Source organism: Schistocerca cancellata, chromosome 4, assembly GCF_023864275.1.
Source record: "Schistocerca cancellata isolate TAMUIC-IGC-003103 chromosome 4, iqSchCanc2.1, whole genome shotgun sequence".
Taxonomy (NCBI): domain Eukaryota; kingdom Metazoa; phylum Arthropoda; class Insecta; order Orthoptera; family Acrididae; genus Schistocerca; species Schistocerca cancellata.
Window position 1 is genome coordinate 892374435 of NC_064629.1, and position 26974 is coordinate 892401408.

General features: G+C 38.7%; 1 protein-coding gene across 1 annotated transcript in view; it reads right to left on the bottom strand.

The window, feature by feature from the left end:
- Positions 1-26974, bottom strand: part of LOC126185053 (uncharacterized) — a 904507-nt gene that overhangs the window by 350121 nt on the left and 527412 nt on the right. The window contains exons 19-22 of the mRNA XM_049927811.1: positions 15822-15899; positions 13262-13339; positions 8317-8394; positions 7093-7170 (exon numbers count right to left, since the gene is read on the bottom strand). Coding sequence (XP_049783768.1) covers positions 7093-7170; positions 8317-8394; positions 13262-13339; positions 15822-15899 — 312 coding nt within the window. The remainder of the gene's footprint in view (positions 1-7092; positions 7171-8316; positions 8395-13261; positions 13340-15821; positions 15900-26974) is intronic.

Here is a 26974-nt window from a genome sequence, read left to right on the forward strand (position 1 = left end):
AATCAGGATTTGATCTTTGTCGCCTTAAAAGCTGCAACACCCACTTCTTCACAGGATAATGGCAGATTCCTCCTGTGGCTAAGAACTTTGTTATTGCTGAAGGGAAATGCATAAAATTTGATTTGATGTAAAGCTTGTCTTGCTTCACATCTGTTTTCCTGAATACCCCTTCCACGTCTTTAATGCAAACTGCAATAGTGGCTTCAAAAGTCTACAGTCCAAATAAGAAGGAAAAAACCTAGGACGCAGTAACTTAAGACTTTTCAATAGAATGAAGCAGATAGATGTCAACTTCGATAGATCTACATCTACATCTACATTTATACTCCCCGAGCCACCCAATGGTGTGTGGTGGAGGACACTTTACGTGCCACTGTCATTACCTCCCTTTCCTGTTCCAGTCGTGTATGGTTCGCGGGAAGAACGACTGCCAGAAAGCTTCCGTGCACGCTCGAATCTCTCTAATTTTACATTCGTGATCTCCTTGGGAGTTATAAGTAGGGGGAAGCAATATATTCGATACCTCATACAGAAATGCACCCTCTCAAAACCTAGACAGAGAGCTACACCACGATGCAGAGTGCCTCTCTTGCAGAGTCTGCCACTTGAGTTTGCTAAACATCTCCGTAACGCTATCACGGTTACCAAATAACCCTGTGATGAAACATGCCGCTCTTGTTTGGATCTTCTCTATCTCCTCCGTCAACTCGACCTGGTACGGATGCCACACTGATGAGCAGTACTCAAGTATAGGTCGAATGAGTGTTTTCTAAGCCACTTCCTTTGTTGGTGGACCACATTTTCTAAGGACTCTCCCAATGAATCTCAACCTGGCACCCGCCTTACCAACAATTAATTTTATATGATTATTCCACTTCAAATCATTCCGTACGCATACTCCCAGATATTTTACAGAAGTAACTGCTACCAGTGTTTGTTCTGCTATCATATAATCATACAATAAAGCATCCTTATTTCTATCTATTCTCAATACATTACATTTGTCTATGTTAAGGGTCAGTTGCCACTCCCTGCACGAAGTGCCTATCCGCTGCAGATCTTCCTCCATTTCACTGCAATTTTCTAATGCTGCAACTGCTCTGTATACTACAGCATCATCCGCGAAAAGCCGCATGGACCTTCCGACACTATCTGTAGGAATTCATGCTCCCTTACTGAAAGCTTAATCAAAATTATCACAGTAAAAGGTGGCAGCAATACCGGGAGGTTATAATTAAATTTTCCCTGTTTAACATGTTATAGAATGGAAGCTAATTACCATACGAGTACCAAACTTGGTAGCGTTAATGTCCAGAGTGTGGGGTGCATAACTTCCATTTGTCACAGTGCCACCATCCGGATCCAACTATGGCCAACTGGTGCCGTGATCAGTAATCGTGTCTCATAGTTTCACACACCTAACCAGTCACAGTGCACTTGTTGACTTGAGCTTTGACAAATGGAGCAGGGAATTATTGGTGAATCTCTATTACCAAAACAGCAGTAATGCTACAGCTGTACTTTGAGAATATCGCTGAAAGCATTATGGAAGTGTCCTCTTTCTCTACCTGCTATGATGATGTAGTTTGAATCAACTGGAGAACTGGGTGTTGCTCTGGGAAGAGGCCAACAATGGGTTGCACTACAGTTGTTTGTTTGTTTGTTTTGTTTTAGGGTGTAAAAACAAATGGGGTCATACACACCCAACTTTAGAACATGAAGATAAAGAAGAGTTCAAAAACGACTATATGTCAATCCCAATTGACATACAAGAAGACAGCTAAAAAGAGGGATGAAGAGAAAGGGCTACAAAAGACACCATACAGAAACGGAGGCCCAAAACTAAAAATTAAATGGCCTTCACCATATTGCTTTGATGGATAAAAAGTACGACAAAGTCGACAGCCTGCATGTCATTTGCTAAAACGGCCGATAATTCAGACAGCAAACCCAAGCGGAAACATAAACAGTTAAAAAATGGGCATTCCATCAGGAAGTGGCAGACAGTTAAAAGTTGGGTGCAATGTGTACAAAGTGGTGGCGGAGTGCCACTTATCAAATGATGATGGCTAAAAAGGCAGTGCCCAATATGCAACCTAGTTTAAAATGACCTCCTCCTGAGGGTTGAGAGAAAGTCATCCAAACCACTGGCAGAGGTTAATTATCAGGAGCTTATTCCAATGAAGGGAGAACCAATGGCAATGCGAAAGGGACACCTCCTCCTGACAGACGGCAACTGAGGTATTATCAGAGGGAATATAAGAACCAGTGGGCTGATGTACGAGGATTGCAGGTTTGGCAGCAGCATCAGCAGCCTCATTTCCTAGCAGACTGATGTGACCAGGAACCCACATAAACATCACAGTGGCTCCATCAGGAGTGAGCAAGTGACAGTTTTCCTGGACCTGTAGCACTAAGGGATGGGTGATGTACAACACACACAAACTTTGAAGGGTGCTGAGAGTTTCTGAGCAGAGGATGTACTACGTGGCCTGATAGAGGGCAAAGAGCTCAGCTGTAAATACTGAGTAGTGTGCCAGGAGTCATTATCGAAAGATGTGGGCACCAATGACGAAGGCACACCTGACACCAAGGTCAGTGTGAGAGCCATCAGTGTACAAAAAAGGTACTATCATGAAGTTCCATGTGAAGGTCATGAAACTGAAGACAATAGAGCGAGGCTGGAATAGTGTCCTCAGGAAGCAAATGAAGGCCTAGGTGAACATGGGACATTGCATAAATCCAAGGTGGTGAAGGGTTCACAGCTACTGGGAAAGTTGCAGGTAGTGTGGAAGTTAAGCTGTTGAAGCAAGTGTGTGCTCCATTGTTAAGGCAGAAGAGGTTGAGTTGATTAAGAAACTCAGTCAAGAGGGCACCACTCTGACAGGTTCTAGGAGAACCCCAAAGGGGATGATGCGCATTAAAGTTACTGAGTAGCAGAAATGGGAGAGGTAGCTGCCCAATAAGCTGAAGGAAGTCTGCCCTGGTGACACTGAATGACAAAGGGACATAAATGGTACAGAGGGAGAAAGTCAGGTGAGGAAGGAAAAGGCGAACTGCAACAGCTTGAAGATGGGTAGTCAGGGAGATGGGTTAACTATGAACATAAGCCCATATGAGCAGCATGACACCCCCAGAGATGGAATTCCATCCTCAGGGAGAAGGTCAAAATGAACTGGGAAGAAACATGAAAGCTCAATGTGGTCATGAGGACACAATTTGGTTTCCTGAAGGCAGAGTACAAAAGGATGCTGCAAGGCTAAACACAGCCATAAATCCTCTTTGTGGGACTGAAGACCATGAACATTCCATTGGAGAAGAGTCATGATGAGGAAGAAATGAACAGGTGTCACCTTGGTGACTGCTGAGTGACAGCCTGCAAAGGCTCACTGCTACAGGGCATAGAAGCAGGAGGCTCCTGCTCCATGAAGTCCACAGAAGCATGGGCTTGCTCAGCTTATGCTGTCGGTCTGTGGAGTCCAGCACTGAAAAATGGCTGGAGGTGTGCACCGGCAACACGGAGGCGAGCCGGGCTAAAAATATCACGTGGCAACACTGTCAAAAAGGATCTCCAAGTCAGCGAAGAAGAAGACCGTTTTCCTTTGTTCAACTTCTTCGAGCCTTTGCAGTTAGCAGACGCTGACTCAGGTGTTGTTTGGCTCGATAGACGTAGGAAGTCTTCATGGGAGTACCCCTAATGTCCTTTCCAGCCTACTGGTTGTGTAGCTGGTGGCTTTGCCCCTAGAGGGAAGAGTTTGATGGCTTGTTGCACAGCTGAATGGGGGGATGGCGATGCTACCTCGACACTGGGCAACTTCACAACCTCAGAGCTGAATTTGAGGTCACATATCTGTGTGTCCATGTTCTTGATGGAGCGAGAGGTAACAAGAACAGAACTGTAAGTGCCAGATGGGGAGATGCAGGGTTTGGGACTAGCCAATAATTTACGAGTGACTGGTAAGGCACTTTTTCCTTTACCTGGATCTCCTGGACAGCCTGCTCATCAAGATACACAGGACAATCGCAAGAGGAGGTGGCATGGTCGCCAGTGCAGTTGATACAGTGGGGAGAAGGAGGCAGGCCTTCCACAGGTTACACATTTGGCTGGGTGTCGATGTTCTAGTGTGGTTGAAATGATGACACTGGTAGCAGTGCATCGGGTTCGCAATGTACGGTCGGACTGTGATAATTTCATAGCCTGCTTTGGTCTGGGGATGGAATCACGACTCTATCAAAGGTGAGAAGAAGAGTGCAGGTGGGCACTAAGGAGGAATCTACCTTTTTCATCACCCAATGGACGCAGCGACACCCTGGTCAGAGAGGTAAGATTGGATTTCAACCTTGGTCAGACCATCGAGCAGCCTAGTGCACATAACAGCACGGGAAGAATTCAGAGTTCTATGGGCCTTGACATGAACAGGATAGTCGTGGAGAAGTGAGATGGCAAGCAGTTGTTGTGCTTGAGAATTAGAAGCAGTCTCCAAAAGCAAAGTGCCATCTGATAAATGAGAACAGGATTTCACAGGGCTGGCAATGGCATCAACACCTTTCTTAACAAAAAACGGAATGAGTGACCATCTTCAGTACATGAAACCACAAAGAACCGTGGTGCAACTGGAAGGGTCTTTGAATCATCAGCCTTATTCTGTTTACATTTCATAGACACCAACTGTGAAGATGATCGGCTCATTGTGAGAAAATCCCCCACAATTGCCAGCATCTACGATAGTGTGCTCCTTCCATTTGGGGGACCCTTCACAAGAAGGCGCACCTGCCTTAGGTGATTATTCACATCTCAGGTCACACCTCCCAAACACCTGACTGAGGGACCAATCAGCAATTTGGGAATGTAGCAGCTAAGGCAATCACTCCTCCCTGGGCCTGGCCTGTAATAGGGGGTATGTGCAAACCCTACCTGTAGACCCGGAGCTGGGAATTGCGCATTACCAAGTCATCTGTTACATGTCACAATGCATGGGCCAGCCATCAGGAGTGCACAGGGAAGAAGAAGAAGAAGAAGAAGAAGAAGAAGAAGAAGAAGAAGAACCTCAAGTGCCAAAGTGGAGGAACGAGAGGAGAAGGGAAACAAAGAAATGAAAAGGGAATGAAAAACAGTGGTGAGACTGTTCTTATCTCAGGGATAGCAGAACATTCCCAGTAACACCCCAGATGTGTTCCCCAAGGGAGGGGAAAAAGATTAGCAAGAGAATAGAGATGCAGCATGGAAGGGAAAAGATGCTGCAAAGGCTGTGGCCCTGTGGTAGCCAAGCACGAACCCGCCGAAGATTGGCGAAAACTCTGGGAGGACTATATGTGGTTGATGAAATCCTGTTCCTATGGCAGACAACACTGTGTGCAATTCCCAATTGGCAGGCAGTGTGTGTGCTGTGTCTCGAATGTTGAACATTCTGTGGTCCACTATATGGAAGGTGCTTCGAACCATTCTCAAATGGTATCCGTACAAGATCCATATCATGCAGCAGCTTGCATCACAGGAGCAGAACAATATGTTGACTTCGCTCTCCCCTTTCTCGACGTTAACGAGGGCTTGCCCTGGACCATCCTACGGACAGATGAAGCTCATTTTTATCTAACAGGTGAGGTGAACACACAGAATTGCTGAGTGTTAGGATCTTCACCTCCAGTCGCTGTGCATGAAGTTTTTCTGTATGGCGAATATGTCACCGTATGGTGTGGCTTCATTGCTACGTTCATCATTGGCCCATTCTTTTTTGAACAGGTTGGCACTCAAGGACCAAAGACAAGCAGTGTGACAGGTCAGTGTTACTGTGATGCTTTGCCAGCATGTCATACCTGCCCTACAGGAGAGAGATGCATTGAACTCAACACTTTTCATGCAAGATGGGGCCCCATCACACATCACTCATGTTGTTCACCTGCTTCTCCAAAACACATCTGGAAATGATCAAATTATTGACCGAATGTTTCCAAATGATCGGCTGTCACAATCACTTGATCTCTCATTCTGTGATTTCTGGTTGTGGGGCTACCTGAAGGACAGAGTTTACCACAGGAACATTCACACATATGCTAATCTGAAGCGTAGTATATCAGGAGAGGTCGCGAGCATACCTACAGACATGTTTCGTTCTGCTGTGCATAATGCAATCCTGTGCTTTCAGACTCTTCTGGACACTGATGGACGCCATATAGAGCCCCTTTTGTAGCAGTAATGGTACCGGAATGTAATGGTATGATGTACCATAGCAGCACATCAAAAGTGTTTCAACTGAATTGATTCTGCATTATTTCTCTTCCCCATGTCCTTGACATTAATGCTACCAAGTTTGGTACTCATATGCTAATTAGTATCCTTGTTATGTGTTCAGTGGGGAAAGTTTAATTATAGCCACCTGGTATTTTAATTGATTTTACACCATATATCACATATGCACAAATACTGTATAACAATAATAAGGTCCTTTTTCAATTTGAATTTATTGACACAAAGAATACTGACTTCTACAAACATCTACTGAGCTGAAGTAGGGTACTTAAGCTCACTATGAAGTTCACAGATACTGTAACAAATTTGCACAATTAATCATGTTCTGCACTTTTGGCTTAGTTCATATGAGTAAATCAATAAAAGATGCTATCATGCATGTTACTGGAAAATAAACACAAAGGTAATGAAAGTGATATAATATGCAATATAAATGTTTCAATTCAAGCAGTCTTCAAAATATGCATTTACTGCTCAAATTGCCACACATGCAACATGCATTTGCATGCAAATCTGGACTATTAGTTATCATAGATCTGCCTCAGAAAGTGAATAAGTCTCACAGACAACTGACAATTTGAAATAAAATCAACTAAAGAAAAATGGGCTTTCAAACATATGATTTGTATTGATAGAATGAATTAATGCTGGTGACCAAACTTCACATTTATTACAAAAAGAAATCAAATGATCCCACGAGGAAGTATAGATAATATTTGACTGAATTTGAGAAAAATGATAACTGGTGGTTATATGAAGCAAAGTTCAAGCACTACCCTGTCAATATTTATAGAAGGAAAACTAATTGCTACCAAGACTACAGAATAGATGTATTGAACATATACCAGATTCTTCGTGATCCGTGGGCCACCTGCCAGGTCTAAAAAATTTCTTGCGTTTAAATGATTCAGCGTATGGTTCACCTGTTACAAAATACAACATTGATCAATGTAATTGTGCAACTATCTTTTACTCTTGTAAAAGAATGGAAATGAAGAGAATGAATTATCATAGCCATGTGAGTTTCAGAAATGAACACAACTGAGTGTGTTTATGTACTGGGTGATCAAAAAGTCAGTATAAATTTGAAAACTTAATAAACCACAGAATAATGTAGATAGAGGGGTAAAAATTGCCACACATGCTTGCAATGACATGGGGTTTTATTAGAACAAAAAAAAAAACCTGTTTATCACTATGCCCAATCTTATTTGCCTTTGTCCAGTGATAGCAATATATTCATCACAACCAAATCAAAACATTCTGGAGGTACAGGATGTACCACATGGACCAAACGCATAATGCACTTTAGGTTATGATAAAATATTTTAATTGTTTTCTGGCCTTCATCACATACACGGCAATATTGTATATCAATAACAGGATCCTGTTTCAATTTAAATTTATTGGCACAAAGTACATCGACTTCTATTGACATTTACCAAGCTGAAGTAGAACTAGTCAGCTCACTATCAAGTTTACAGACTAAAACATTCACAAAATTACTCATGTTTTGTGCTTTTGGTGTAAGTCATATGAACAAATCAATAAACGATGCTACCATACACATTGTCACAAAATATACACTAAAGCCTAAAAGTGATATATTATGCTGTATAAGAGTCTCAATTCATGCCATCTTTAAAATATGCATAACCCCCCAAATGAGCACAACATTCCAATATTCATGAAACATTCATTTGCAAGGAAATCTGCACTCCAGTTATTGTGAATATACCCCGAAAAGAGAATAATAAGTACAGACTGGTGATAATTTGAAATAAAATCATCTACATAACAAGGGAATTTCACGCAAGGACTTTGTAGTTACAGAATTAATTAATGCTGGCTCCAAAACTTCATATTCATTTATTCATAACATTTCCATTATGAAAAAAAAAGATCCCTCTGAGACGTATAAATAATATTTGACTGAATTTGAGAAAAATGATAACTCCAGGCTATACTACGTAAAGTTCACAGCATTACTCTGTCAATATTTACAGAAATCACATAAGCAAAAAATTAATTCCAACCATGTTTACAGCATAGGTGTAGTGAATAAATACCTGATACATTGTAGTCCATGGGCCACCTGCTGGGTTTAAAAAATTTCTTCTGCGTAGATGATTTAGCATATGGATCACCTGCGTTAGACAATACAACATTAGTCATTGTAATTATGCAGCTATCAAAAGCATTCTTTTATTTTTGTAAACAAAAGAAATCAGGAGAATGAAATATCATAGCCATGTGAATTGCAGAAATGAATATACCTGGTGAAATTTTTGTTACTAAGGATTATAAAAGCCAAATCATCAAAATCTTCATCAAAATCATAATCATCATCATCATCAACAACAACAACAACAACAGTTCTATTAAGTTATGTACTACCTAGTGCAGGGGCGGGCAGGAATCCTGCACGTGTGCGGTGCACTTGCACGCGTGCAGTTAACAGGTGTTCCGCGTGCACACAGGGGCAAGCTGGCCACCCGCTTATCTCCCATCCCCACCATACCTTCTATCCGCTCCTTCCTCTGTAATGCGATTTGTTTCCTAGCTTGCTTTATTGAGTGAATGAATAAGGTTAGTAGGAGTGCTTGAAAGAAATCATGGTTTGAAAGAGTACCTATTACCTACGATACGTTTTATTTAATTATCACAGGTGGCGTTTACAATAAGTTTAATATCTGGATCAAAATTTCTACATACAGACAAACACAAACAGTTAACGTCAATTTTCATCACTGATGTTTGCTCTTAACCGAGACTTATTAATTCAGCAAATGGTTTTCCAGCTCTCGCTATATTAAGCGCAGTCTTATAACTTGCACATACCGCTGGGCTATTATTGTTGTCGTCCTGAAAACTTGAAAACAGCGCTCCGTAAAATGTTAAATCAGTTAGATGAGAGACATGACGAGAGAAAGACGCAGATCTCTCGTGACAACAGCAACTACGACAAATTCAAATGGCTCTGAGCACTATGGGACTTAACTGCTGTGGTCATCAGTACCCTATAACTTAGAACTACTTAAACCTAACTAACCTAAGGACATCACACACATCCATGCCCAAGGCAGGATTCGAACCTGCGACCATAGCGGTCACGCGGTTCCAGACTGTAGTGCCTAGAACCGCTCGGCCACTCCGGCCGGCCAACTACGACAGATTCATCTGGTATCGTCAGATCACCCTTCTTAAGCTCAGTCAATTCCCCATCCGCTCAGAATCTGACAATAAATTGTACTCGTCCTTGTGAAATTTATTATAATGGCCTTCAATACTAAACTTCCGTTGACCAGCGAGAATACTGCCACATATTAAACATTTCGAATTTTCACGTTTTTGCACAAAGAAAAAATGATTCTCCCATTACTTTTTAAAAGATAGCAAATCTCCACTTCTCCGTTTCTTGAAATACAATGTTCACTACATAATGCTCACTTCGCATCAACGTCCGCAGCTTAGCCTGGCACTACATTGCCGCAACCTGCCGGCTGTCGCCACAGCCCCAGTCGACTCCTGCACGCGAGCAGCACATGTGCAACGCTGTGCACTCATGAGCCGCGTGCAACGTTTGCCCGCCCCTGACCTAGTGCATTACCACAATTACAAATGAGTATTGGAGTAGCTAATACTGTTGCAACTTTCCTGAAGAGAAAATAGTGTAAACGGTTTGGAGATTATAAATGTTTTGTTACTCAGAAGCCTCCCTGTGTTTGTTTACTCCCTATGTGTTGACCAATACTGTATCCAACCATTTAATGCTACAGTGCCATGTTCTCCACATGCATATTGGAGAAACCATTAACAGGTGAGTGAGCCTTCTTGAAAGAAACTTCTAGCTGTGGAGCATATCTCACACTTGAAGTACTGATGGCTTTCACCTTTAAATGTTTTTCAGCTACATTCTAAATTGTACTGGCTCTCTTCTTCTGATTCAACTTCTGTCTTGGATGACCTTTGAAACAAGTGTAGCATATGAAACTGAAAAAAATATATATATATATAATAGAAGGAAACATTCCACGAAGGAAAAATATACCTAAAAACAAAGGTGATGTGACTTACCAAATGAAAGTGCTGGCAGGTCGACAGACACACAAACGAACACAAACATACACACAAAATTCAAGCTTTCGCAACAAACTGTTGCCTCATCAGGAAAGAGGGAAGGAGAGGGAAAGACGAAAGGATGTGGGTTTTAAGGGAGAGGGTAAGGAGTCATTCCAGTCCCGGGAGCGGAAAGACTTACCTTAGGGGGAAAAAAGGACGGGTATACACTCGCACACACATATATATATATATGGGCATACTACCTGACGTGCAGCTGTTGCCACTCATACATACACAGGTGTAGCAGTGAAATGGTTAAATGCTAGGTTTGCCTTCAATTACATACATAAAAATATTAACAATTAGGACCAATGAACACAGTTAAAAAATTTTGCTTTCAGAATCTATTTTTCACTCTCAAGAGGAGCGTGCACAGGTTTGAAACTTCCTAGTTGATTAAAATGTGTGGCAGACTTTGTCTGAAAGCTACCAGGGTTATCTATCTTCTTAATGTATCTATCAATCACTCAGCACCTGAACTATTTAGTGAGATACCACCTTTACTCATTAGGTTAGTTATAATGTTATTAATAGAGCCCGGATTTCCATTAACTATCAAGTTATAAGACATGCATGCATTCATGCAGTATCATATCATTAAACATGAACAATAAGGTAGCAAAACAATAAAAATATGTGGTATTCAGTTCTATATTTATTTCTAATTTTTTCTAAAACAGTACACAATAACCAATTTCTCCAAATTTTCCTGAGACTCATGCATTTACCAGAAAGAACATTTCAGTACACAGAAAAAGAACTTTCTATGTCACAAGAAGTATCAGGTGCGTACATAAATGAAGAAATTTTTTTCGCTTTTTTACACTTTTGCCACAAAATATTTTTTGGCAGCTTCATAAACCCAAAATTAGAATTTTATCTAATAAATTTGTTATCTTACAAGCCGCAACACCTACTTGTCCACAGGATTTTTAACCTCTTCAATAACTGTCCGAGATGCCACCTGTGGCTTGCAACTTTGTTACTGTCAAAGGCAAATGCACAAAATTTCATTTGACGTAAATCTGGTCTTGCTTCAAATCAGTTTACTTGAATATCGCTTTCCCATCTTTAATGCAAGCTTCATTAGTGACTTCAAAAATATACAGAACAAAAATGAAGGAAAAAACATAGGCTGCAACATAAGGCTTTTCAACAGAAGAAAGTAAGGCTTTATCAACTTCAATATATCTCTAGGAATCATGGTATCTTACTGACAACTTAATCAAAATTACCACATTGAAAGATAGCAGCATTTATCCAGGTACCCCATCTGGTTAAAATAGATTTCAGGGGCCAAGATAAATCTAGCAGCATATCTCTAAATCCAGCAACATGAACATGTGTCTTTAACAATACCTTCAAATGGAAAAAAAGACAGCTTATGACTTAATAATGTCAGCATTTTCCAATTTGTGTATTTTGGACATCTATTTACCTTATTTGTATCTGCGTATTCACACTATCAAATTTCAGACTACCATTTCAGCTACATGATGTAGTGCATGGGCTAACATGTAATGCACTTTAGGTTAGGATAAAACATTTTAATTGTTTTCCTGGGCTTCATTACATACAAGGCTGCATCGTATTACAAAAATAGGATTTTTTCAATCTAAATTTATTGGCATGAAGTATATTGACTTCTACCATCATCTACTGAGCTGAAGTAGTGTACTTAAGCTTACTATAACTAACAGACTGTAACACATTTGCATGAGTACTCAAGTTCTGCACTTTTGACATACTTCATATGAATAAAACAATCAAAGATGCTATCATGCATGATACTGCCAAATATACACATAGGTCACAAAAGTGATATAATACACATTATAAATGTCTCAATTCATGCAATATTCAAAATATTCATTTACCCCCCTCCCCTCCCCAAATCACCAGACATGCAGAAACTCATGAAACATGCACTTGCATGCAAATCCAGACTCCCTATACGGGGGTTGGAACTTAAATAGTGGCAACTATTTATTCACAACCAATACAAAGGAGTTACATGTTTGCACCTGTTACTATCCTTCATAGTAGTCACCAGCATTGTGTAGAACCCATTGCCAGTTATGTGGAAGGCATAGTATACCACTAGCAGAGCCTAATCTGTTGATGATATGAATGGAGCAGTCTAAAGTTATGGTGATTCTCGTGTACAACTGTGATGGTGTTATCCTAACGCATTACATTCCTCCATGTCAGACCATCAATGCACAGTATTACTGTTCATTTTTGGAGCATCACCTTCGACCAGCTTTGCAAAAGATGTGGCAACATTTTCTGTGCAACCCACCCGTCATTTTGCACGACAATGTGTGGGTACATACAGCGCAAGCTGAGGCTGCTCTGTTCGTTCGATGGGACTGGGAAGTACTGTACCATCCACCATACTCCCCAGACTTAAGTACTTGTGACCCTGATTTGATTCTGAAGATGAAGGAACCACTTTGTGGCATTTGCTTCAGAACTGTTCTAGAGATTCAACAGGCAGTAGACTGCTCTATTCGCACCATCAACAGAACAGGCTCTGCTAATGGTATACTATGCCTTCCACATCGCTGGCAATGGGTTCTACACAATGCTGGTGACTACTTTGAAGGACAGTAACAGGTGCAAACATGTAACTCTTTTGTATCGGTTGTGAATAAATAGTTGCCACTTTTTAGGTTACACATTCATTTCTTTCTAACATGTACATTATGAAAACATTCAAAAAATACCACTCAGATGTATAAATAATATTTGACTGAATCTGAGAAAAATGTTACCTGAAGGCTATACAAAGCAAAGTTCATAGCATTACTCTGTCAATACTTACAGACATCACATAAGCCAAAAACTAATTGTAACCATGACTACAGCATAGCTGTAGTGAATATATACCTGATTCATCGTGATCCATGGGCCACCAGCTGGATTTGTAAAATTTCTTCTGTTTAGATGATTCAGCATACGGTTCATCTGTTAGAAAATACATCTCTGGTCAATGTAACTATGCAACTATCAGAAACATTCTTTTACTTTTGCAAACAAAGGAAATGGAAAGAATGAAATATCATAGCCATGCGATTGACAGCATTGAACACCACATGGTGCAATTTGCTTCAATTAGGATTACGAACACCAAGTCTTGCCAATCATCATCATAACAACAACAACTACTACTACTACTACTACTACTACTACAGTTCTATTCAGTTAAGTACTACCAAAGGCATTATCACTATTACAAACACGCATTGTAGTAGCTAACACTGTTTGTGACTTCTCTGAAGATAAGGAAGTGCACAAGTTGGGGCAGTTACAGATGCTTTGCTACATAGAAACCTCTCTTTGTCCATTTTCTCCTTATGTTTTGAAAAATATTACAACCAACAATTTCATTCTACAGCACCATGTTCTCCACATGCACCCTGGGGAATCATCAACAGGTGATTAAGCCATCTTGACAGCAACTTCTAGCAGTGGAGCATGTCTGATGCTAGAGATACTGATGTCTTTCTCCTCTGAATGTTTCTCAGTGACATTCAACCATTGTATGGTCTCTCTACCTCTGAATGATTTTCTGTCTTGTATGACCTTGAAGGGAACTATGCCATCCATTTCAAGGGTACAGAACAAAGTTTCATATTCTGGTACAAAAGTGTATAAAAGGTTGTCAGTGGATATGCGGCAAGAAATTGAACATTCCCAATTATTTAAGACCAAAGTAAAAGAATGCCGCATTAATCACTAATCCTACAACTTATCAGAATACTCAGACTCAAGAAGGTAATTCTGCAAAACTCAAATAATTGTATTAGACAGGTCTTGACTTTGCCAGTATATAGACTGCTGACAATGGTCTGTGTAATGTTATACAAACGCTTTGACTGAAGTATTACATGGTAACAAGCCGTTAATAGTATGGGGGGGGGCTGCAGTGGCCTTTTCTGAAGTATCTGTTTTCCCTCTAACATACACATAGGAACTAATGTAGAAGTAATTACCATAATTATCAGTTTCAGTAGATTATGGCTAGTCATAGTTTGTTGTTAGCATATATAGTATCCCCCTGGGAGCCACCAGTATGAAGAAAGATATGTACTGCAAGCTGCAGCCTCTCCTGGCCATTGGCAGCACAATCGCAGATATGCAGGGTAAACTGTGTAGCAAACAAACTGTATCAAACCATATTTGTTGTCAACCACATCTCTGATAGCTGCCACAGTAATACATGGCACAAGTCTTGCCAATGGAAGTGCAAGAGGTACCGCAACTAGTGCTCCGGGGCATAGTGATAATAAAACTTAATTCCTCCTAACAGGCCATGAAGGCCGAATGGTACCAACCGACTGACATGTCACCCTCAGCACACACATGTTACTGGATGTGGATATGGAGGGGCATGTGGTCAGTACACTGCTTTCTGGCCGTATGTTAGTTTATGAGACCAGGCATAGCGCTGATAGTGATTGAAAGTTCCTGAATTAGGAATCTTCACATCATATCGTGTCTGTGTTTGCCACACTGGCTGCTGACATCTTTGACTTGAGCCATGTTCCGAGTTCTCCATACTATCCACTGAAGCGTTCACTCTTCATCGCACTGAGCCGTTACTGCATGTCTCATCTGAATTCCTCATACTGTGCCCATACTTTGTATCAGCATATTAACAATGTGAAGTTTTATACTATATTTTCAGACACACAATGTAAAGCAAGGGCAAAACACCCTTTGGGTAGGATAAAATATTTTAATTGCTTTCCCAGTCCTCAACACGTATGCTGCAACATCGTATAACACCAATAGGATATTTTTTCAATTTAAATTTATTGCCACAAAGTATATTGTCTTCTATCAACATCTACTGAGGTGAAGTACGGCTCTTGAGCTAACTATCAAGTTCACAGACTGAACAAATTTGCAAAATTACTTGTGTTCCGCACTTTTCGCATAATTCACATAAACATATCAATAAATGATGCTATCACACATATTATTGCAAAATATACACTAAAGCCACAAAATCAATACAATATGCCTTTTCATACCATCTTAAAATATGCATTTACCTCCCAATTGGCAACAACATGCAAATCTCCATGCAACATTCATTTGCATGGTAATTTGCACATTAGTTATTACATATCTACCCCAGAATGTGAGTAACATTCACAGACTGGAGATAATTTCAAATGAAATCATCTAAATAACAATGGACTTTCACACATATGCTTTGTAGCTATAGAATTAATTAATGCTGGCTCCCAACCATCACACTCATTTCTTCCTAACATTTCCATTATGAAAAAAAATCAAATGATCACACTAAGAAGGATTTATCTCAATTTGTCATACAAGGCAAGATTTACATCATTACCCCATCAATATTTAAAGAAATCGCATAACTGAAAAAACTAATTGCAACCATGTTTACAGCATAGGTGTAGGGAATAAATACCTGATACATCGTGGTCTGTGGGCCACCTGCTGGGTTTAAAAAATTTCTTCTGTTTAGATGATTCAGGATATGGTTCACCTGTTAGAAAATACAACATTAGTCAATGTAACTATGCAACTATCAAAAACATTCTTTTCCTTTTGCGAACAAAGGACATGAATAAAATGAAGTATCATAGCCATGTGAATAGCAGAAATGTACATCACCTTGTGAAATTTATGTAAAGAAGGATTATAAATGGCAAATCATCATCATCATAATCATCACCACCCACTACCACCACCACCACCACCACCACCACCACCACCATCATCATCATAAAGGAGAAAAAACAACAACAGTTCTATTCTGTTATGTATTTCCAAGTGCATCATCACAATTACAAATATGCATCAGGGTAGTAACACTGTTTGTGGCTTTCCTTAAGATAAAATAGTGTAAAAGTTCAATGGGTTATAGAAGTTTTGTTACGCAAAAGCCTCCCTGTGTTTATTTCCTCCCTATGTTTTGACAAATACTAGAATCAACCAATTAATTCTACAGTGCTACATTCTCCACTTGCATGCTGGGGGAATCATCAATAGGTGAGTAAGCCTTCTTTACAGAAACTTCTAGCTGTGAAGCACCTCTCACACTTGAGTTACTGAAGCCTTTCAACTTTGAATGGTTTTCAGCTGCATCCAAAATTCTAGTCTCTCTCTCTCTCTCTCTCTCTCTCTCTCCCTCTGGTTCATTTTCTGACTTGTATGATCTTGAAGGAGACTTCAGAACAATTTTCATGTTTGATGAAAAAGTCTATAAACATTATCAGTGGTTATTGGGCAAGTAATTAAACATTCCCAGTTACTTAAGAACAAAGTAAAAGAGTGCCACATTAATGACTAATCCTACACCTTATCAGAATACTCAGACTCATGAACGTAATGCCACATAACTCAAATAATTGTATCAGACAGATCTTGACTTTGCCAGATTATATGCAGGTGACAAATGGTCTGTGTAAAATTATATAAATGCTTTGACTGAATCATTACATAGTAACAGGTCCTTAGTAGTATGGAGGAAATAGTTTACGGGACTAGCCATAGGGCTGATAGTGACTGGGAGTTCCTCAATAAGGGTTCTCATTGTCCAGTTCTGTCATACACACAGACTTGTGTATGAGTCTTCACTCCATGTTCCGTCAGTGCTCACCACAGTGGCTGCTGACATATATGCCCTGAGCCATGTCCCAAGTTCTATATATTGTACAGCGATTTCTTTACTCTGCATCGTGATGAGGCATTGCCCCATGTCTCATCCGAGTTCTCCATACTGTGCCCACTATCACCCACAACTGCATCCCATCTGTGTACAACGCACTATCACTTACTCCTCTGCTGGCTGCGTTATTGTGTCATGTGGGGGAGCCCGCTCTGCAAGGTAGCTATGTCTATCCGCAACAAGCTATGAGCTTCGCCTCAATGGGACATCCCTCCTGGACCATCTTCAAGCTTTATTGCTGTCCACCAATACCGCGACATCAACGTCGCCATCATATGAAGTCCCCCATTGCAATGTCAGTGAACTGGTACAAATTAATGTGTATTAAAGTCCAAATGACTGTTTTGTTTTATTCAGTTTGAGTATAAATAAAGTTCATTTATTTCTTGCTGACTGGGACACATTATTTGGTTTGTAGTCACCAGTGGTTGCTTTTGCCTGTTTATGTATAACTAGACCCATTTCCCATCCCTGATGTATCTCCTTCATGTTGGGATTTACAGAATATGATATGTGAATGAATGAATGCATGAACTGTCACTCATGTATCATCAGCACTTTAAAGACGACATGCCAGCTGTTGGCTGACTGCTCAAGGCAGGTGGAGGGAGATTTGAAATTCATTTGACATTAAATACTAATGACTGCTTTTAATAAAACTTGGATTATACAAAGTAAATTGAAGCACTTTGTATGAAAGAAATTAGTATGTCTGCTGTCTTTATGATCTCTGTCATGTCCTGAAGCAACCTTTCAGTTATACTTGAAAGCATATGAAAGAGCCAGCAACTGAAGAAGCCAGCACAAAGGTAGCAAAAGTATTTTGGATCAAGAGCTTCAGAGAATCCAAGATACAGAATGTATGGCTTGCAACTGGATGCAGTTAATGTCAAAAAGAAAGATAGCAGTAAAAATCAGTTATTAGAGGTTACAACAGCTTGACTCAATCAGGAACTGGTGAAGACATAACCTTGCATAGAACAAATGAGTGGTGTTTCTTCTCAGCAAACATCAAAAGAAAACAATACTGTGATGGTATGCAAGACTATTTGTGAAGTGCACTTTCACAGACAGCATACGAGCATACTGACTCAAATGAAGAACTGTACCAATTTCCTGGTGGTACACAGGCTGATGTAGTGAAATACAAATGGAAATTAATATTTTTTGGAGTTTAGTTTTTTTATAATTTATGATATGTTTAGAGAATCTGTCATTGACCTCTTATGCTGATGGTGCAACTATGAAAGCCAAAACCACTCAGTAATTAGACATAATTATAGTGAAAGCAGTTTCCAGTCATTTCCACTGGATCCTGGAGAGAGAGGGGGGGGGGGGGGGGAAATAATATATATATTTATCACTATGCCCAATCTTATTTGCCTTTGTCCAGTGATAGCAACATATTCATCACAACCAAATCCAAACATTCTGGTAGCATGGTCAGTTAAATCTGTACTTTTCAACTATTCACCATGGAATTAACTGTTGAGTTCTTGCTTTTTACACCAATTTCTTTGTTTAAAACTTGAGGTTGCATTAACCCTTTCACTGTGGTGTGGAGAAAGTGGTTCCAGAAACAGACTTTCTCAGGGTCAAATTTTTTCTTTTTTCCTTTTCTCTCTTTAAGTCGTTAATAAGCAATTAAACACATGGCCATATGAATATAGCTCACACATATTTATTTTTAAAGTTTGACCAAAACAATTACTTATAATTTTGTCTATGTACAGGTGCTTTTGGAAACAGTTAAAATATACAAACTGACATTGCACTCTGAACATTGATTATTTTGCATCTTTCCTTCATTTTGGAGCCAACTGGTTTATTGAAACACATGCAGCAATATCTTTGATGCTTTTATTTTCCTCTAGGTATAGGTGGAACAAATTAATATGAAATGTCATATTAGCACTCATGACCAGAATGAAAAAGTACTGGGGCCTCATTATCACTTATATCTCTGCATACATTATTGAAACTATGACCTTCATGTTCACTTTTCAGTGAGCTAAATAACTTGATTAATGTGGAAACTTCTCTTTCACTATGGCCAACATAAGACAGATGCCATTCTGGACAACTGAAAGACATGAACAACAATGAATAACACAGTAGTACAAAGCAGTTCTTTGGCTTGGATTGATGTAAGCAGACCTGTTTACCTTCAACTATAAATGTATAAAATGTAACACAATTTCTAAATTTTACTTTCAGACTCTACGTATTTACCTGATTATAAGACAAGGTGTTTTTCTGCAATTCATCATATTACATTCAGAGATTAAATTATTTCTGCTGAGGCCAACATTTTTACATTGTTGAATAGATTTATATGGGACTCATCTTACATTTACAGGTAAAGATTTGGCTATTGAGGTTTTGTAAAAATTTATTTTGAGCAGTCTCAAAGGGTGGGGCATATCAGACAATACTTGCATTTGAATAGGCTCAAAATTTCCCTATACACTGTTGCGCTTGATGCAGTATCGACCTAGCTTGAAGAATCATGTGATGTTTGAATCGCAGTGCTGGTGCAAGGGATAGGTGAGGAATTATGAACTAGCCACTACAACAATCTAATGATCTGCTTAAAAACTGGCAATTTTGTGAAACACAGGAGGAAATAACATTAAATTCAATCAACTTACAAACTTTTGTTGTATTTGAACATATGTGTAATAAAAGTTCTCATACATGTATGGATACCGGGAACACACACATTAATGCTGTTTTTTAAGTAGAGGTAATATTCAAAGGCAAAAATCTTATCCCTCAAAAACTGTTACTTGATCCTGAACTTGAGTTGATATTTTATTTAGCTATGAGAAAGTTACCAAGTGGTTGCAAAATGAGCAATTCGGTCTCCGTACACGTATTAGACTATAGTAGAAAATCATCATCAGCTTTTTGATCAGGTTATGAACAAGATTATGACATTCACATGAAACAAGAAGGAAAATTAACTCACAATGAAATGTTTAACAAATGAAATAAATCATATTAAACAGTCATTAACTGTTATCATGAGAACACATTACAGCAAAAAGACCGACTGTGGAGATAGTAAGAACAGACACCACTAGATTGCAGGATGAGTGAAAATTCTACAATTGGACTGACTAGTGATTACAGTCTTTTATTTGTGTATTAGTTGCTACTTTCCATATGATCTGTATCCTACAAGATATTTCCATCAATGTTTATCTGTTGCTCAAGTAAAGCAATATGGAAAGTTGGAGGATGAGCAGAACACGGCGCACCTGAGGACTATGATGAGTGTGTAGAGAGGAGTGTTGAGGAGACAGAAATTGTGCCATGCAAACATCTACTACTTTTATAAACTGCAGCTTGCCTGAATCCATTTGCATTCGCAACTGAATTGACTTTAAAACTGAAGAAATACTCAACGATAACATACATTTTTGCAGGAGATGAAAAGTCTCGATGGGGACCAGTGACACACTTACGTGTTTCATGCAGCAATGTTGTCAATGCTCACCATGAGGTGTGATGGGAATGATTGGGGGTGTGTCAGCTGCCAATTCTACACAGTCAATCAGAGAGTGGTGGGCAGATGATACGTTTGGAAGCAAGTGTCATTGTAACATTTTCGTGTCAGGATAGAAACAAAATGCTATGTGTGTTCAGGGAAAAAAAGAAAAGCTGTGTTCTAGAATCCCACTGTAACCACCACCTCTGATATCAGAACATATTTGGAAGAAACAGCCAAATATTTGTAACAGTGGAGATATAAGATTCACACCTGTCCTGTTAGGATGATGACAGTTATTATTATTATTATTATTATTATTTCTTTCCTTTCTCAGACGTTATGTCTGGTTAAAAACGGAAAGGGACGCGGACCTTGATCAAGCAAGATTTCCTTTTAACTGTACGGTATATGTTACATTGTACTTAGGAACTTTCGGGTAATTGAACATGTATCAATAATTACAGATTTCTGCAGTTGTATGTATACGTTTGGATGTAGCTGAATTGCGTTGCTGTTGTTGTTGTTGTTGTGGTCTTCAGTCCTGAGACTGGTTTGATGCAGCTCTCCATGCTAATCTATCCTGTGCAAACTCCTTCATCTCCCAGTTCCTACTACAACCTACATCCTTCTGAATCTGCTTAGTGTATTCATCTCTTGGTCTCCCTCTACAATTTTTACCCTCCACACTGCCCTCCAATGCTAAATTTGTGATCCCTTGATGCCTCAGGACATGTCCTACCAATCGATCCCTTCTTCTAGTCAAGTTGTGCCACAAACTTCTCTTCTCCCCAATCCTATTCAGTACCTCCTCATTAGTTACATGATCTACCCACCTAATCTTCAACATTCTTCTGTAGCACCGCATTTCGAAAGCTTCTATTCTCATTGCGTTGATGTACTGGTGGATATTGTGTGGTATGACTCCTGTAGTTGATAGTATAATTGTTATAATGTCAACTTTATCGTGATGTCACATGTCCTTAACTTCCTCAGCGAGTTGGATGTATTTTTCAATTTTTTCTCCTGTTATCTTCTGTATATTTGTTGTATTGGGTATGGATATTTCGATTAGTTGGGTTAATTTTTTTTTTTATTGGTGAGTATGATGTCAGGTTTGTTATGTGGTGTTGTTTTATCTGTTATAATGGTTCTGTTCCAGTATAATTTGTATTCATCATTCTCCAGTACATTTTGTGGTGCATACTTGTATGTGGGAAAGTGTTGTTTTATTAGTTTATGTTGAATGGCAAGTTGTTGATGTATTATTTTTGCTACATTGTCATGTCTTCTGGTGTATTCTGTATTTGCTAGTATTGTACATCTGCTTGTGATGTGATCTACTGTTTCTATTTGTTGTTTGCAAAGTCTGCATTCATCTGTTGTGGTATTGGGATCTTTAATAATATGCTTGCTGTAATATCTGGTGTTTATTGTTTGATCCTGTATTGCAATCATGAATCCTTCCGTCTCACTGTATATATTGCCTTTTCTTAGCCATGTGTTGGATGCGTCTTGATCGATATGTAGCTGTGTTAGGTGATACGGGTGCTTGCCATGTAGTGTTTTCTTTTTCCAATTTACTTTCTTTGTATCTGTTGATCTTATGTGATCTAAAGGGTTGTAGAAGTGGTTATGAAATTGCAATGGTGTAGCTGATGTATTTATATGAGTGATTGCTTTGTGTATTTTGCTAGTTTCTGCTCGTTCTATAAAGAATTTTCTTAAATTGTCTACCTGTCCAAAATGTAGGTTTTTTATGTCAATAAATCCCCTTCCTCCTTCCATTCTGCTTAATGTGAATCTTTCTGTTGCTGAACGTATGTGATGTATTCAATATTTGTGGCATTGTGATCGTGTAAGTGTATTGAGTGCTTCTAGGTCTGTGTTACTCCATTTCACTATTCCAAATGAGTAGGTCAATATTGGTATAGTATAAGTATTTATAGCTTTTGTCTTCTTTCTTGCTGTCAATTCTGTTTTCAGTATTTTTGTTAGTCTTTGTCTCTATTTTTCTTTTAGTTCTTCTTTAATATTTGTATTATCTATTCCTATTTTTTGTCTGTATCCTAGATATTTATAGGCATCTGTTTTTTCCATCACTTCTATGCAGTCGCTGTGGTTATCCACTTTGTAATCTTCTTGTTTAGTGTGTTTTCCCTTGAATATGCCATTTTTCTTGCATTTGTCTGTTCCAAAAGCCATATTTATATCATTGCTGAATACTTCTGTTATCTTTAGTAATTGGTTGAGTTGTTGATTTGTTGGTGCCAGTAGTTTTAGATCATCCATGTATAGCAAATGTGTGATTTTGTGTTGGTATGTTCCACTAATATTACATCCATAATTTGTATTATTTAGCATGTTGGATAGTGGGTTCAGAGCAAGGCAGAACCAGAAATGACTTAATGAGTCTCCTTGGTATATTCCATGCTTAATCTGTATTGGCTGTGATGTAATATTATTTGAATTTATTTGGATATTAAATGTGGTTTCCCAATTATTCATCACTATGTTTAGGAACTGTATCAATTTACGATCTACTTTGTATATTTCCAATATTTGTAGTAACCATGAGTGGGGTACACTATCAAAAGCTTTTTGGTAATCAATGTATGTGTAGTGTGTTATTATTATTATTATTATTATTATTTCTACATGTGTTATCAAAATATCAACAATAAATAATGGTATAAATATAGAATATGTGTACTGTTAACTTTTTACACAGAATAAAAGAATAAAAGTCTGTAATCTTCGTTAGTTGGAATGTGTTCAGGGTTGTCTTACACTAAGCTAAATACAATATTTTTCACTCTGCAGAGGAGTGTGTGTGGTTTTGAAAGTGCCTATCAGATTAAACCATGTGCCACACTTTGAGTGAAGGAAAGGAGGGTTCTCTGTCTTCTCTATGTGCCTATCAATGACACAGCATCCCAATTATTTAATGAGTTAATAACTTTACTTATTAAATTACTCATATTTCTATTACTAGACCCCAGATTTTCACACCCCATCAAACTGTGAAACATGCATGTATTCACACAATATATATCATTAAACATGCACAATACAGCAGCAAAACAACAAAAATATGCAGTATTCACTTCTATATTTACTTCTTATTTCTTCTAAAACAGTAAACAGTAACCAATTTCTCCCACTTTTCCTTGCTTACCTTCATGCATTTACCAGACAGAACATTTTTGACACGGAAAATGACATTTCCATTTCACAAGAAGTGACAAATGCATATTTAGGTGAAATAATTCTGGAACAAGTCAGATCAAGCTGATACTTTTTTACACTTCTTTTTTTTTTCAACTTCATGAACTAAAAATCAGGATATGATCTGATAACTTTGTTATCTTAAAAACGGCAACAACCACTTCAACACAGGATGATTGCAAATATTTTTAACCCTTTCAATAACTGTCCGGAATTCGGCCTATGGTTTGTAACTTTGTTATTGCCAATAGAAAATGCACAAAATTTGATTTGACGTAAATTTCGTCTTGCTCCAAATCTGTTTTCTTTAATATCACTTTTGTGTCTTTAATGCAAACTGCATTAGTCACCTCAAAAGTCTACAGCCCAAAAATGAAGCAAGAACCTCCTACACTGGCCTAAACCTGATAACTTCTGACTGTGGGTGTGCTACTTATATACTGTAAATTTGAATATATTCTCTTTATTTTGCCTAATTTCCTGTTTCTACATGTAACAGCAGCCCTGGATGTCCACTTACAAGTCCTGACCAATTGACCTGCTGTATGGTGTCATCGTAAGCCATATTTACCAACCTGCCTCCCCCCCCCCCCCCCCCCCTCCTGACCATGTACACATCTGCAGAGCACGCGTGAAAAACAGACATTTGACGGAACTTATGTGGACAGGGAAGAAAATACAAAGTATAGGATTCCAGATAGACCAGCAAGAGAATGCAGAGTATAATTACAAAAATTTACTTTTGTTTATTTAATTTCTACATGTCATATCAAAATGTCACGAAAAAATAAATTGGATAAATACAGAAAAGGCATAATGTTAACTTTTTAGACATATCCCTTTCATGAATAGGAGTTTGTAAATTTGATTAGTCAGAGTGAGTTAAAAAGCAAATTTTTTCCAAGAAACCACTCATAAGGGTGGAGGGGGGGGGGCCTCATCTTATATTCAGGGTTGTCTTATACACGAGTAAACACCATATTTTTCACTCTGCATGGGAGTATGTGTAGTACTGAGACTTCCTAGCTGATTAAACAATGTGCTAGATTTCCTCTGAAAGCTAACAGGCACCTCTTGTATTCTTTATGTATCTATCAGTGACTCAACACCTAAATTATTTGGTGAGTTAATATCTTTACTTATTAAATTACTCATAATGTTATTACTAGAGCCCAGATTTTCATGCACTATCAAATGGTAAAACATGCATACATTCATGCAATGTCACATCATTAAATACGCATAATAAGGCAGATAAAGAATTAAAATATGTGACAGAAAATGCTGTTTCTATATCACAAGAAGTGACAGATGCATACTAGTGTGAAGAAATTTTGGACAATGTCTGATCAATTTGATAGTTTTGTTACAATTTTGCTGCAAAATATTTTTTTGTCTTCTTTGTAAACTCGAAATCAGGATAAGATCTGATAACTTTGTATCCTAAAAACAGCAACACCCACTTCTCCACAGGATAACTGCAAATATTTTTAACCTTTACAATAGCTGAAACTTCCTGGCAGATTAAAACTGTGTGCCGGACCGAGACTCGAACTCGGGAACTTTGCCTTTCGCGGGCAAGTGCTCTACCAACTGAGCTACCCAAGCACGACTGAACCTCATCTCCTACCTTCCAGATGAGGTACTGGAAGAAGTAAAGCTGTGAGGACAGGGCGTGAGTCGTGCTTGGGTAGCTCAGTTGGTAGAGCAGTTGCCAGCGAAAAGCAAAGGTCCCGAGTTCGAGTCTCGGGCCGACACACAGTTTTAATCTGCCAGGAAGTTTCATATCAGTGCACACTCCACTGCAGAGTGAAAATCTCATTCTGTTTACAATAACTGTCCGGGACCCCACCTGTGGCTTGCCACTTTGGTATTTCCAAATTAAAATGCACACAATTTGATTTGATGTAAATATGGTCTTGCCTCATATCTGTTTCCTTGAATATCACTATCGTGTCTTTAATGCAAACTGCATTAGTCACCTCAAAAGTCTACAGCCCAAAAATGAAGCAAAAAACCTACACTGCAGTACCTTAAGGCTTTACAGTAGAATGAAGCAAAGAGATGTCAACTTCAATAGATATGTAAGAATTCAATGTCTCTTACTGACAATGTAATCAAAATTACCACAGTAAAAGATGGCAGCATTAATCCAGGTAACCCACCTGGTTAAAAAAGTTGTAGGGGCACAGTTAAATCTGGAAGAAGATCTCTAAACCAGCAATGTGGACAAGTGCTTTCTAGAGTACCTTCGATTGGAAAAAGGGGCAGCATATAACTTAATGCTGTCAGCAGTTTCAAACCATTGTATTTTGTGCATCAATTTTCCTTGTTTGTATCATTGTTTGTAATAGTGTGTTCACACAATCAAATTTTAGACTACCATTTCAGCTACATGATGTCACACGTGGGCCAGATACGTTAGACACTTCTAGTTATGATAAAAATATTTAATAGCTTTCCCAGCCTTCATCACATATGGAGCAGCATTGTGCAATGACAATAATAATAATAATACCCTATTTCATTATATTGGCACAAAGTATACCGACTTCTAGTGACAACTACCGAGCTAAAGTAGGGGACTTGAGCTCAGTATGAAGTTCACAAACTGCAACAATTCTGCAGAATTGCTTATGTTCTACACCTTGGCGTAGTTCATATGAATAAATCTATAAAAGATGGTGTCATGCACGTTACTTAAAAACATACACAAAGGTCAAAAATGTGATATAACATGCATTACAAGTGCCCCAATTCATACCATCTTCAAAATATACATTTACCCAGCAAATGGCCACACATGCAAAAATTCATGCAACTTGTGTTTACACAGAACTCTGGACTCTAGTTATTATATACCTGCCTTGGAAAGTGAATAACTCTCACAGACTCATAATAATTTGAAATAAAATCATCTGAATAACCAGGAACTCTTTCACATGCATGCTTTGTAGCTATAGAATTAATTAATGCTGACTCCCAAACTTCACATTCATTTCTTCCTAACAATTTCATTATTACAAGAATCAAACAATCCCATTAAGAAGTATAACTAATATTTGACTGAATCTGAGAAAAATTATAGCTGCACACTATACAAAGCACAGTTCACAGCATTACCTAGTCAATATTTACAGAAATCTCATAAGCGAAAAACTGATTGCGA